General features: G+C 44.4%; 1 protein-coding gene across 1 annotated transcript in view; it reads right to left on the reverse strand.

Moving 5' to 3' along the window:
* Positions 1-6,715: 6,715 nt before the first annotated feature.
* Positions 6,716-14,697, reverse strand: part of LOC146344769 (prostatic acid phosphatase-like) — a 34,299-nt gene continuing 26,317 nt past the window's right edge. The window contains exons 8-11 of the mRNA XM_084860422.1: positions 13,182-13,264; positions 9,341-9,447; positions 8,109-8,278; positions 6,716-7,488 (exon numbers count right to left, since the gene is read on the reverse strand). Of these exons, the coding sequence (XP_084716548.1) occupies positions 7,193-7,488; positions 8,109-8,278; positions 9,341-9,447; positions 13,182-13,264 (656 nt within the window). The 3' untranslated portion in view covers positions 6,716-7,192. The remainder of the gene's footprint in view (positions 7,489-8,108; positions 8,279-9,340; positions 9,448-13,181; positions 13,265-14,697) is intronic.

Raw genomic sequence — 14,697 nt, forward strand, 5'->3', positions numbered from 1 at the left:
GCACGAGTGCAGGACGAAAGGGAGAAAAGAGCTCAGCGGAAGGCAGGTCAAGCAAACCCTCACCGTGACCGCCTTCCACCTGGAAACCTATGTCCTCACTGTGGGAGGCTGTGTGGCTCCAGAACTGGCCTTCACAGCCACCTGCAGACCCACTGCTAAGACTCTACTCTTGGAAGACAATCTTACTCGGTCATGAGTGATCGCCATGATGATGATGACCCTGGTGTCCTTTCCAGGAAGCCAGAGTATCCAAATTATTGGACTCTCTGCTATTGTAACACTTTTCTTCAGGGTCTCTAAAGGGACTCACAGCAAAGGCCTTGTATAGGGACAATTAACATATATCATTTTAATTTCTTAATAAAAAACTTAATAATAATGCACATGTAATAATTTTACATACATACCAATTCACTTATCACCAAAATAAATGTTTACGTAGCCTATCACTTCCCCCCCCCCACAGGAAATGGCGGCGGCGGCAGCCGGTCGGAAGACCGGCCGCCGCAGCCGCTGCCGCCAAACCGCTGCCGAACCGCCGCTGGAGCTGCTGCCCCCAGGGACATTTGCACAAGGTAAGTCCCGTCCCGGGGGGGGGGTGCGGGGGGGCAGACCGTTTCGCATTCGGCCTCCCCGAGATTCGTGGCGAAATTCTCTGACATCCCTAATTTTTGTACATGCCTAAAATGGTGGCCACTCCCTATCTCACTACTTTACTGAGCTTGTGCAGGAATATTCCCACTCAGAATTCCTAAAGAAAAATATGCCAGTGGATTACATTATGTCTCCAGCTAGGTGTGTTGTGTTCCTGACTCACCTTATGTGACTCACCTTATGTGCTCTTCACTTTATAATTGATAGTTGCCAGAACATGTGATGTTGTTCCCCAAGGATTCCCTTACGGTGCAGAGCTGGATTGGGATCCTCACCATTCCCATATACAATTCATGCCTGTGTATGTGAGGAAGGGAGGGAGGGAGGGAAGGAAGGAAGGAGATATGCATTCATATCCTTTGCACTTTAAAGACTTCACTAAAATTAACAGTGCAATCTTATACATGTCTGTTCAGAAGTAAATCCCACTGAGAATCAGCGGGACTTATTCCCAGGGAAATGTGCACAGAATTGCAACTTAACCCATCTCTTTTATCATGCCTGTGTTACCCTGTTAAGTGTTTCCAATATTCCCCAAATCTTTGGTGATTTTCAGTTCATGAAACTTCTGAAACTCCATTTTACATCCAAGATAAATGAGCCAAAGTTTTATGAAAAGCAGCAGCATCAACTCTTCAAAGACTGCTTGGAAGAGAACAGCTGTTGAACTTCTAATGTGTCTCTGGAGAGTTCAGTTAGATTAACAAGTTGCTTGCATCTTGCTTTAATATTCTGACAACTGGCAGCTTTCTGCTGATTAACTCCTTAAGAACATAAGAACTTAAGAAGAACCATGCTGGATCAGACCAAGGGTCTATCTAGTCCAACATTCTGTTCACACAGTGGGCAACCAGCTGTCAACCAGGAAACCACAAGCAGGGCATGCTTTTGCTGCCATCTCATCTACTTGTACCTCTTCTTCAGGAGATCCCCAGAGGAGATCAAAGATGAACTGGCCCATCTTAGATTGTCATTAGAGATGTCAAATACATTTGAGATCAAGGAAACGAAGTAAATAACAACAGCACTGCTCTCCCTGTTGTGAATCCTCAGAATAGGATAGGATAGCTGCAATATTCTTGAACAGCCAACATTGTCAGAGGTTCTGATATCTTTGTCGTGTAATCCTTGACCAAATGAGTGCTTTTTATTACATAATCTTCAAGAAGTAGAACAGAACCTTTATTTCTTCCTGAAGTGAGATGGGATCCCAATGACTTTACAGGCAGGTCTAAAAACCATCCCGCTTCTTTTTCATGAGCACGATAGCGCCCTGACCTGCGCATGCAATAGAATGAAGCGGTACAATCCTAAAATGGCAGAACAGACTGTACCACTTCTGACTTCACCTTGGAGGCACCACTGTTGAATACTTTTCCACATATAACCATCTCTTCAAGTAAAAAAGATGTATATCAGGGGAAACGGTGATAGTTTTGCCTGCTCCCTGCACAGTGTTTATATTTGTGTGCGTGTCTTTGTATATAGATATAGATATGGATCGAGATCGAGATAATTTGTGGCATTTATATACCACTGAATAAAATAGCATCTCTCAGCAGTGCACAATATTATACACATTCACAAATGTGATTCCAGCACATATGCAGTCTGATGTGTACTGTTAGGATGACCACTTATGAATCCCCATGGAAGAGGGCAAAGGGGACACTGACTTGCATAAAAACTGCATATGCTAACTTATATTTATAGATGCTAATTTAGAAATAAATATGATAATTTAAACAGAAATACAGTAATCTCACTATAGTGTGGAAGACTGTGACCAGGTGCTGCTAATGGGTAACTTGAAGGCCCAGCACTTCCTCCAAATCATTCTTTGTTTCTAAACTAGACCTAGACTGAACAGCCCTTCAAACAGAGGACACCCTCAAAATAGAGGACAGTTCTCTGGCACTTCTCCAAAGAGAGGACTGTCCTCTGTAAAACAGGACACACGGCCACCCTATGTCATTCCACCACTCTTCCACCAAATTCAGCTGCATATTATGCCTCAGTCTGGCATAGTTAGAAATGAAACCATCCCACTTCCTATTTTTCCACTATGGAGCCCACTTACTTTTTTCCCATCCCACCTCCTTTTTTCCCACTATGGAGCCCACTGCCTTTTTTTTCCACCATGCAAAATGAGGTTAATGTTTTTTTCCCACCCGCTTAAATAAGTTAATCAGAATCTTATTGTAGATAGATGTATGCTGAGTTGCCCTTTATATCCATTCAGTGGAATTGCTGGCTTCTTCAAAAAGATAGCATCCAGTTCCTGCAGTCTTTCATTTATAATTTGCTTGCAGTCTTTAATTTCTAGCAAGACATGCGTCAGAGCTCAGGAGTGCATGGGACTATCACAGATTGTGCAGCACAGATCAAACATTTGTAGCACCTCACCTTACCCCAAACATCATGCTTTTCAGTTGCATCAGTTACATATTGAGTGATGAAAAACCAAGCGATGGAAAATGAAGTGATGATAGACATGAATGCAGATTAATGAGTAGTGAGGGAAGGAGTAATGCAATGTCCAAAGAACTCTTCTTTGTGCAGTTCAGTGTGAAGCCTTGCTTGTGAACAGGCACTGGGGCGAAGTCTGCTTCGTTAAGGGTAATCATCACCGAGAGTTTAATACACACCCAACCACACCTCACACTGCCCAGTCTTCTTTCACAAGTCATATTCATATTTCAGTCATATTCACTTTCAGTTCATATTTAGTATCATAACCCTTATAAAAGTCTCCAAACCCATGTTTGCAACCATTGATCTTGGCAGAGATACAAGGTAATTTTTCAAAGATAAGTATTCTAACAGACAATAAAGAAACCTACTTAGTTTCTCCCATTAATAATAGGGATGTCCATCACTGAGAAATCTGTCCCTTTTGGGGCTCAATGGACTTCTGTGGCATGCCCAACTTGGCTTGTTTTTGTGGGCGAGCTGCATGGTTTCCCTGAATTCTGGTGACTTTTAATGCAATTTTTTTTGTCTTGCCTGTAATTTGTGCAAATACAGATTTGCACAACTAACAGGCACAAACTGCACAAATGTCAGCTATAAATTATGCAAATTTGCATAATTTGCACAATTTACAGCCAAAATTTGTGCAAATATTCCTTATACAAAAAAATTGTGAGGAAATTCCGCCAGCTGGTCCAACTCATTGCGCACCAAGTCAGGTCAGCTGGCAGAAGATGGGACAGAGTCTGTGGGCCCAAGCCAACAAAAGATTATTGAACTCCACACCCCCCACCTAAATTCCCCCAACAACCCTAATGAATAATGGATATGTCTCATATGAAGGAAGATAATGACCTCTAGTGGCTAATTTTTCTCTGCAGCCTAGCTTTGATGGATATTACATTCCCTATCTCCTTCCAATTGAGCTCAAGAGTCCTTTGCTTTTGATTTAGAAGCAAGACACCTATGGGGGTAATTTCCCAATTAGCTTAGTTGTCTTCCTGCTGCTTTTATTTAGCACTGAGGTAATGATGGAGACACAACTCTAAAGATTTTGCCTAACACTGGGAAATAGTTTCTGGCCATAGCTTGGGCTGCTCAAGGTCCTGAATATTATCTCTGTGAGACATGGGGCAGAAAGAATATGCTCGTTGTATGAATGGCAAGTTACAGCTTTAGGTGTTGAGTGGGATGAAGGTATTCTCAATATATAAATGGTGCCTGCTCTTAGGCTGAGGTGGTCATAGCAGTCATAGTAGAAAGGGGTTCAGTCATAAGAAGCAAGGGGGAAAGTTTTGTTCGGAAAAAAGTTACGTTGTATATTAGAGGTGTGCACCAGCTTCAAGATTTGACACAGAACCTGATTCAGTGCTTAGGAAAATGGCCCAGTTCCTTGCTCGAACCGATTCGGAGGCCATCTACTTCAACTCAGATAATGAACTCGAGCTAAGATTTGGAAATCTGAGGCTGCATGCCTCCCACTGACTATCATGAGGAATCCCAAATAGCGTTTTTCCTATTTGTCAGAAAAGGATTAAAACTGCCTGCCAAATGTCAGAAAAATGGGTTGTTCTGCTATATATCTTTATATTATGATTTTTTTTTTAAAGGGATCTGCTGATAACTTTTGTTATTTTGTTGTAGAATTGGATGAAATTTGCAGGGATAGTTGCCTTGCCTCACATGAGGGGATCATGCTTGCCAAGATGCAGATGAATACACGCAGGGATATTTGTGCAAGAGCAGCATTTATATTTTGAGGGTGTCCAAAGAAAGGACATGCTTATCCCCCTATGTTCCATATGGACCATTCCTCTGAAAATGACAGACGGCCTAGAGGTTGCCCTAAGTAAGAAAACTTCAAAGCTTCAGAAGGATAGGCACAGTGGTTTATGTGGAAGGGGAGCCCTACATTAGGGGTGTACGAAACCCCCTTACCTTGGGTCCGTGGGTGTCTGCATGGGGGGGAGGCGGTCCGTTCCTCTCCCCCCCCCCAGAATCGTTGCCGGCTCCGCTCCATGGTGAGTCCGCAGAGCTGCTGGCTGGCTCCGGCCACTGGGACGCTAATGGTGTCTGAGTAGCGGGCGCCATTTGCATCCCTGTTCTTTACAGTAATAGGCTATGTAAATCTTTACGTAGCCTATTATAGCAAAGAACATGGATGCAAATGGCATATTGGGCACCATTTGCGTCCCTGTTCTTTGCAGTGATAGGCTACGTAAAGATTTACGTAGCCTATCACAGCAAATGGCAGGGACACAAATGGCGTCCGCTACGCCGGACGCCATTCATGTCCGAAGACAGGCAGGAGCAGGCAGGACAGGCGGCAGTGGCTGGCCGGCGGAAGGTAGGATCCGGCCCCGCACAGATTTCCCTGGGTGGCGGAGGTTAGCCTTTCATTCTGCCGCGGACTCCGGGGGGGGGGGTTGGATTCTTAGAATCTGGCCTCGTTGGAGTCTGCGGCAGAATTCTCCACCATCCCTACCCTACATATTGATGAGACCTAACTCCAGATCCCCAGATGACCTTCTTCAGGTTTCATGTAGATATTAATCAGCATAGAGGACAAGACAGAACCCTGTGGAACTCTATAAACCAATGTTCTTTATTGCAAGGCCTGAGGGTCACTGGTGGCTTCCATTTATCTTAACTGCAACTTTCCACATCTCTCTCTCTCTCTGCAGTACCTGCTCACTCTCAACAGGGGCTCTCTAGCTTCACCTTGTTGTTTGCTTTAGACTAACTGCTGCTATCTGGGCTACCAGAGGAGGCTTTGGGAGTAGGGAGTAAAGTGGCTCCGGCCCGCTCAGTAGGATCCAGAGCGGAGGCCCTTTTGTGCGTTCCATCTGTGCTGGAAGCACGATTGGCTGATGGTCCTGGTGTGTGAGCAGTGAGGCCCATTCAAACCTTGCTCCCAAGCAGGGGCTCTGGCTAGTGAGAAAAACCCATTGCAGTCTATGGACCCGGCCCTTGGGTGGCCCGAAGGTTTCACCATAGTTACATCTTGGTTCTGTGCAGAGAGGCCAAGTCTAATACTTAGGTGGCAGTATTGCTTTCATTGCTGACAAAAGGATTTCCCTCATTCTGTACCTTTATCCTAGGTACGACTAGTGAACTCATACTCTAAATGTCAACCTTAATGTAGCCAAAATGGCACCATCCACACTCAAGATGGGCATTATCAACAAGCTCAGGGGAACCCCAAGGTTTCCAGAAGTACCAAAACAATTTTAAAAGCTTGGAGGGGGTGGTGAAATGGAGTATCCTGGAAGAGGACATGGCCAGCTGAGCATTCTACAGCTGGCCATGTCCTGAACAGGAGCATTCTACATTGCAGTATTTTGTTGCAGGTCCCAGTTGTTCTTCCTGAATTGCGAATCCTTCTTGAAAAAAATTCTACTGCTCACTCTCATATTCAGGATTGTGAACACAACATTTCCAGGTGTTTTTTGAACATAAATGAAATTTTCACACATCCCTAAAAATAAGTGGATAAGATCATGTTGGAGAATAAATTGTGTAGCTAGCTCTTTCAAATCTCTGGAGTTCATCTGCTGCACAGAACCCAAAGTCTCTCTGTCCAACAACTGCGTTACACTTATTTTTATTTAAAGCAATGTTTATTGTCAACATGTGTTAATTTGCCACAGAATGCTTCGGTTTTATTATACATCCAATACTCAATGCTTAGGTTTTATTATTCTTCCAATACTTATTTTAGAGATACTTGGCAAGAGATCACATTAAATTTCGGATAGCTGAAATACAATATCATAAGAGTGCACCTGAAGCTTACTTTTTTGCCCATGTTTTTCCTTTGCAGTTATGCACTGTTGAGTTTTCTTTCTTTCCCCACAACTTCCATACTGGTAGAGGAGACAGAAATATGCTGTCAGCCTGCTTGTGTCCTGTTCTGGACCCGAGGAGGAGCCTGTGCGGCAAGGCATGCTCCTAGGGACCAGACTGAAGCCTTTTATGCCTTGACACCCAAACCCTGCCCCTCAGGCTCCTCCCTCCTATGGAAGAAGTAGAAGCCCTTAAAGGGGCAGGCCTTGGACCTGCAGCCTCACACTCTTTTTCTCTCCAAGAGCCCAGGCCAGGCATGATTCCTGCGTTGGCGCAATGGCTTTGTGGGCTGTGAGGCCCTTGGAGGTGAGTTTGTCGGCCCCCTGTTGGATGTAGGCTCAGTAACTGCAGTCTCTGATTTGGCATCAGGAGTTTCTGACTCAAGGGTCTCAGTTTCTGGAATCATGGCTGATTTTGGCTCCTCCACTGATACCACGGGTCTCTCACCCTCTGTGTCCATGTTGGGTTCTGGGTCAGTGCTGGGCTCTGGGGTCATGTCAGTTTGAGAATAATTTCCTGTGGGAAAGAATCAAGACTGAATATATTAAAGGTATTTATGCATTACCTCATCCTGTTCACCTTTTTGATCTTTGAAATGTGGTTCCCGGAAGAACAATGTAATATTGAGAAATATGCAAGATTTAGGCAGTGCTCCCCAACCTATTTGATCCAGAAGGGCATATTAAAGGCATTGGGGCAGCCCCAGAGTCGGTGAGCTGTAGCCTGATGTCCCAGCTAGGGGGAAGTGTGCACAGAAATACTCCTAGACTAATCTGTGTTGGAATATGCAATTTGTATTATATGAACCTACAAATACATCTTAATTATCAAAAAAACAGACGTAGGTTTACTATACCAGACATTTTTCTAAACAAAATCCAACAAGCAAAAATATTTCACCTAACAGCAGCAGCAGTGACATGTGTGATAGAGGTCATTCTAAAAGAAAAATCTTAAATTTTAGGGGATGCGAGACTGACAGCTCTTATAACTTCTTCTTTGTGTGAAGGGTCCCTCAGTGATACTCTGAAAATCACTTTTATCTGTTTTCCTACTGGGGCTCAAGCTGTTGTTATATTTGTTCTGCCAGCCCCATTTTGACCACCTTGTGTGGCTAGCTAAAGATATGATATTACCTGTCCATTTTCTGGTCTTCCCACATTCGCTGGCCCAGTCTTCTACTAGGATGGGAGAAACTAGTTCCTCAAACTTTGAGAGTGGACAAGCAGGTGAGCAGCCTGGCAAGGTGACGGGATAGGGGTCTTTCAAAGTGTCATTCCGAAAATACATTTCAATGGTGGGCTCTCTGATTTGCAGAACCCAGGAAAGGAAGGGAAGAAGAGGGGGGAAAGTTAGATTATTATATTTTGAGGCATCTTCTTCAGAAATGTAATAATGAAATCTACAGGCCTTGACAATAACAGTTGTTCCAGAACCCATGATGTGATAGTTTCCTTATGCTGGTGTAAACACATGTGGCCCCAATTTGGATTGGGAGTATGACAATCTGGGAAGGGGGTGTGTCAAACCTTCTGCAAATCCCCCCCCAAATTCCACACACACCCATGGGGGGAGGGGTTAAAAAAGAAAAATAACCTTAAATGATATCTCCTGTTTTGCAAAAATAGATTTCACTGAATGAGAAAGAAAACAGCTCTTTCATCAACAGCTAACTTATATCCAGCATATTTGTACAGACAAAATAATAAAAGCTGGTAGGTTGAAATGCCACAATTGGTTCTTACTGGCTTTGCCAAAGTACTATATTATAAGGACGTACAATTTTTCTAAAATCTGCTCCAGCTGCATTTCATGGAGTGACAGGTGCCTTTCATTCTGTCAGTCACTCATTGGCAGAATTGGATTTCTTTCAATGCCCACATTTGCATTTGTGCAAATTCGCACTTGCAAAAATGTGTGAATCCCCCCAAATATGTGAATCCTCCCCAAAATACGCGAATCTTCCCAAAATACACAAACCACCCCGAAATGCTTATTTTCACACTTATACGGGAAATGTGCATTTTTGTCCAGTTTTTCCCCCCAATTTATTTCTGTAAGACTAAATTTGTGTAAAATTCTGGAAAGTAAAAACAATGGTTGGCAAGTCCGTGGAACCCATGAAAATCAGGAAAAGCCGGTCCACTGCGGAATATGCAGGTCGGATTCACAGAAATCCAAACTCATTTGATTCCATTGCGGATTTCTCTGACATCCCTACTATGTTATGAGATAGAGATAATACAAATATAAACATATTGCAAAAGCTTTTAACTTTGAAAAAATGGGAGATGTAAAACAGATGAATGGACACTGGTCCTTGGTAAGAAGGGAGCACTGATTGTTGATGACATGCTAAAATACTTGCCCGTTGTTTTCCTGATACAGTTCAAAAAACTGGCAAGAGGCATATGGAAACAGCCCTTCATTGTAAACATTGAGTGCCATCTGCAGGGCACTGAGTGTGGTGTCATGCTGCAAAAGACCCAACAACATGTCAATACTATTGGTGGAGGGGACATCTTCTCCAAGCAGGCATTAGTCATATGGTTCTAACTCTTTTCATTACAGAACATTATTAAGTAAATCTAAGGATATGTAGTGCATCCTCTTCTTTCTTCACCCATCTCCCTCTGCAGGAAACAAATGCTTCTATAAACGCACTATAAAAATCTCATCTGGAAGCACCTTTTGTCAGAGGACTGGAGCCTAAACACAGGGTCTTGGGAGCAGAAGGAAGGATTGTTTGAAGCATGCTACCAGTGACTCTCTGGGCCTGGAACTTTATGGTGTATGGCCCCTGTCCTGCCAAGTCAAATTTCTTTACTGCCGTGTTCCTTTTGGGTGTTCCTTTCAGTGTCCTTTTCTGGGATCCTCAAGAGGAAGGAAAAGATCAGATTGCTTTCCAGTTCCTTCCTTCCTTCTCCTTGCACTGGGTGGGGACTGGGGAACCAGCAGGACTGCCAGAGAGAAAGGAGGAAGAACAAAGTGCTATGTCCCTACTGCAGTCCTCTCAAGTCCTCCCTATGTATGGCAGAGGCTTAAAATGGACAAATGAAACCTCTGATCCAAGGAAAAGGTCATGTACAACACGCACACAAGGTGCGTATTTTAAGTGATCTACCTCACAGGGTTGGTGTGGAGCTAATATGCTACCCTGTGCTCTGTGCAGGAGGAACGAAATACAGCCAGATCGAAATCTGAAGAACGTGTACACCCCTTGGAATCTCCCAACGGAGCAGAAGGCAAGGCAGCTCTGGCTTCTCCTGCCCTTTCACAGCCCAACCCTGCCATGAACTTCTCTGGCGCATCTGATCAGGGCACGTGTGCCATGCACCAAGCCGGGGAGCAGGGGACGTCACGGCCAAGGAGGGACTGGGCAGGAGAAGGAGCTGCCAGTGGCTCCTAGTGCTGCCGGATCCCTGCTCTTCCGCTGTAAACTACAAGTGGAATTGCAGTGGACTTTCCAGACTATCAAGATCATTGCACTTTTATCTGTGTGTGCATCTCGTTGTGGTCTGTCCCAGTGCTGGCGCCACGGTTTTGGGGGCAGGACAACCCCAATGGCGCCCCTCCCACAGTGAGTCTGCCTTCTTACGGCCATTGGCACCAGCTCCCCTTCCTCCTCTTTATTTATTTTTAATTTATTTTATTTAAAACATTTCATGGCTGAAATGTTTTAAATAAAATAAATAAATAAAATTTCATAGAAGCCCTCCCAAGGCAGCTTACAGCAATAACATTCATAAAAACAGTCAAAATATCAAAAGTAATAAAACATAAACACAATAAAAACCACAATAAAAGCCAACAATAAAACCAGCCACAACGATAACAGCAGTAACAGCAACAATCACAGTCATATCAAGAGAAGACCAAGGTAAAATAATACATTTTTAGGGCCTTCTTAAAAGCCTGCAATGTTCGAGCATCGCGGACCTCTGATGGCAGCTTGTTCCAAAGGTGTGGGGCCACTGCAGAGAATGCCCTCTCACGTGTGATCCCCCAGCTGACTGCTCTCACATGTGGGCAAATGAGAAGAGCCTCTCTTTCTGATCTTAAAGCGTTGGCAGGCTGATATGGGTGAAGGCGGTCCTTCAAGTAACTTGGTCCCAATCCATTTAAGGCTTTAAAGGTCAAAAACAGCCCTCTGAATTGGGCTTGGAAACACACTGGTAACCAGTGCAGCTGGTGCAGTATAGGCATTATGTGATCAAATCTCCTCACCCCCACCAATCCTCCTTATAATTGCTCCTACCTGCTTATTTGGCAGACAGAAAGAGACCCGGCAAGCAAGATGGCGGTGGCATCTACTGATCGCTCTTCTTACCATCATTTTTGCCTGGGCCAGAATGAGAAGCAGCCGAACAAGGGGGCTGCGGTGGTGAGGAGGAGGAGCAAGTCCAGGGAGCCTGTGCCAGTGGGCCCCTCCTGGGGCATGGGCCTTTGGCAGGAGCCCAACCATGCCTACCCGTGACACCAGCACTGGACTTTGTCCACACCAGCAGGAATGACAGAGCTGCCATGGCTGAGGCATGGTGTGGCTTAGCATTGTAACCATTGTAGCCATTGCCGTGAGCCCTATTTGATCACCCAGTATTTTTTAAAAATCACTTTTCATTATCATTAAAACACTTTTGTGTCTTGAAGAGAAGTATAATGCTGTAAAACCATAATATAAACAGGTTAATCTCAAAGAAGGAAAATAAATAAGTAGAAAACCCCTTTCTGGTCTCTGACACAATGGTGGTGATTGAACATTATTTAGAAATCATCTTTTAGAAGCAGCATTATTATATTACTGTGTATATATACAACCTTATAATACAAAAATTAACATTATGGTGTTATAGCATTATACCTAACCTCCCCCACCCCCCGAAATAGAGGTACAGTGCAGCACTATGACACCATGATGCTACAATCTTAATTTTTGTGTTGTACTGCCAGAACATGAAAATAATACAATAACATGATAATACAGTAATGCGGCTGAGATTGTGCTCCTCTTCCATTTTTATGAAAAAAAAGTTGCACTTTCTGTTGGATGAGAAAAGATGGAAGAACTACAGGGAAGAATACAGGATGATTATGGGCAGTATCTAATGCGATGTGAGTGCTAACGTAAATTATGTTCCACTAGTATAAGGGCCCTCTACCACAATGTCCAAAGTGCTGGTTGGTGTGATGGGATTCGCTGGAAAAACTGCCATGCCAGCTAATGCTAGGGATGTCCGACAGGGGGAAATCTGGCCATTTTGGGGCTCGCCTGATTTCCCTGGTGTTCGTGGCTCAGCTTGCATTTCTGTGCCGAGCCCCAGGATTTTCCTCGAAATCTGGGAATTCTTCTGTTTTATTCCCCCCTGTTCGGCAACTTGCACAAATTGTTATTGTTATTTATGAAAACAAACAAACAAACACCTGGAAAATCCGTGAGCTGCCTGATTCGATACAATGGAGTTGTGTCAGCTCACAGGGAGGTGAGCCAAAGTCCAGGGTGCTGAGCTGCTGAAAGCTCAGCGAACTCCACCACCCAGATGGATTTTTATGACATCCCCAGGTAATGCTAGTGTGGAAGCAGCTTTGAAAGTACATGCATATTATCCAGCTTTTAACCTGGCAACCGTAAGTGCAATAAATAATATGTGTTAATCCCCCAGACAACAAACTCTTGCAGCATAAATGTAGATTATAGCAATCTACATATACTACTGGAAAAAATAGCTGTTCCATCTACAACATTCTTTTCACGGTGGTTTGGTCATGTCAAAACATGTGAATTTGGCTGTTGACATTGGGCAGTATCCAACTGTGTCATTCCATTAGCGCAAGTGATGTTGCTCTAGTGGAAATTAGGTTCCAAACTATGTGCAAAAAGAGAATCCAACTGAAGTTATGTTTGCACAAATGTGGTTGTGCAAGCAGTTGTGTATTATGCTTGCGCAAGCATAACGGCCAACTGCTTGTGCAACAGAAAGCTTTGATGGAGCTCCGCTAACACTATCTGAGTTTGCGGAATGACACCATTAGATACTGCCCATTCTAATCAATGCTGCAGAGTAGATGTCATCTCATGGTTTCAAACTTCAGAATCACTTGGATGAAGGCTGGAATCCTAAACAGACTTGAGCTGCTTAAATCCCATTCAGCCTGAGCAGCCCAACTATCCACATGTCTGCAGCCAAAGCTTTTAAGAAAAAGATACTTACTGCAGAATAGATTAGCATTTTTTTCTTCTCTTGAAATTTGGCAGCCTTTGAGATATTTTCTAGAATAGCTTTCACAAGGAGACCTTAATGGAGGTGGAAAAGTATGTCAATATTGGTACACAAGAATATTATAGGGTGAATAAAGCTGCAATCCTGTACCCACTTACCTGGCAGTAAGCCCCATTGAGCTCAATGGGGACTTAGTTCTGAGTATACATGTATAGGATTGCACCATAAGTACTGTTAAAGCTGGCAGTAATGCTTCAAATGCTGAATTTTTCATTCTTAGCATAAAAATGGGGGGGGGAATCAAGATAATAATGGATTTTCTGAGCCATCTATAGGCTTAAAACAATGATAATTAGGTACTCATTAGAAGTGTGATAATATAATATAATTATTATATCAGGCTTCAGGCCTGGGACAGAAATGGCCTTAGTCGGCTTGGTGGATGGATGATATGAGGAGGGCTCTGGATAGGGGCGAATGCTCCTTCCTTGTTCTCCTTGACCTCTCAGCAGCTTTTGATACCGTTGACCACAGTATCCTCCTGGACCGCCTGGAGGGGTTGGGCACTGGAGACACCATATTGTGGTGGTTCCGGTCCTTCCTCTCCGGCAGGTACTAGAGGGTAGCACTGGGAGAGGAGGTTTTGTACCCGTGGCCGCTCACTTTTGGGGGTGCCACAGGGTTCCATCCTCTTCCCGATGCTATTTAACATCTATGTGAAGCCGCTGGGGCTATCATCAGGAGGTTTGGGGTGTGGTGTCATCAATATGCGGAAGACACGCAGCTCTACCTCTCATTCAAATCTTCACCAAGGTTGGCCGTAGAATCCCTGTCCAAATGTCTGGAGATGGTGAGCGGCTGGATGGGGAGGAATAAGCTGAAGCTGAACCCTGACAAGACCGAGGTACCTTTGGTGGGAGACAAGAGGAGGTTGGGGGATGATGACCTGGTGTTGAATGGGGTACGGCTACCCTTGAAAGACCAGGTCCACAGCCTGGGGGTCATTTTAGACTCCCAGCTGTCCATGGAGGCTCAGGTGTCAGCTGTGAGCCAGACACCGCTGTACCAACTCCATCTGATACAGCACCATCTGCTCCCATCAGTAGAACATGCCCTGGTCTCCTCTCGTTTAGACTGCTGTAATGCGCTCTACGTGAAGTTACCCTTGAAGACGGTTTGGAAGCTGCAGCTGGTACAGAACGCGGCGGCTCGCCTGATTAAAGGCAGCTGCCAGTGAGATCACCTCACTCCAGTGCTAAAGGAGTTGTACTGGTTACCAGTTGTTTTCCGGGCCAAATTCAAGGTGTTGGTTTTGACCTTTAAAACCCTATATGGTTCTGGCCCAGCCTACCTTAAGGAGCACCAGCAACACCAGACAGGCCGCTCAACAAGATCAGCCTCTGATGGCCTTCTCTCTGTCCCATCAGCCAGGTGAGGACAAGGGAAAGGGCCTTCTCTGTGGTGGCCCCCACTCTGTGGAACTCCCTCCCTAGGGAACTCCACCATG

Source organism: Heloderma suspectum, chromosome 5 (genome assembly GCF_057233095.1).
Source record: "Heloderma suspectum isolate Gila_16-S chromosome 5, 16-S_ref, whole genome shotgun sequence".
NCBI classification, from domain to species: Eukaryota; Metazoa; Chordata; class Lepidosauria; order Squamata; family Helodermatidae; genus Heloderma; species Heloderma suspectum.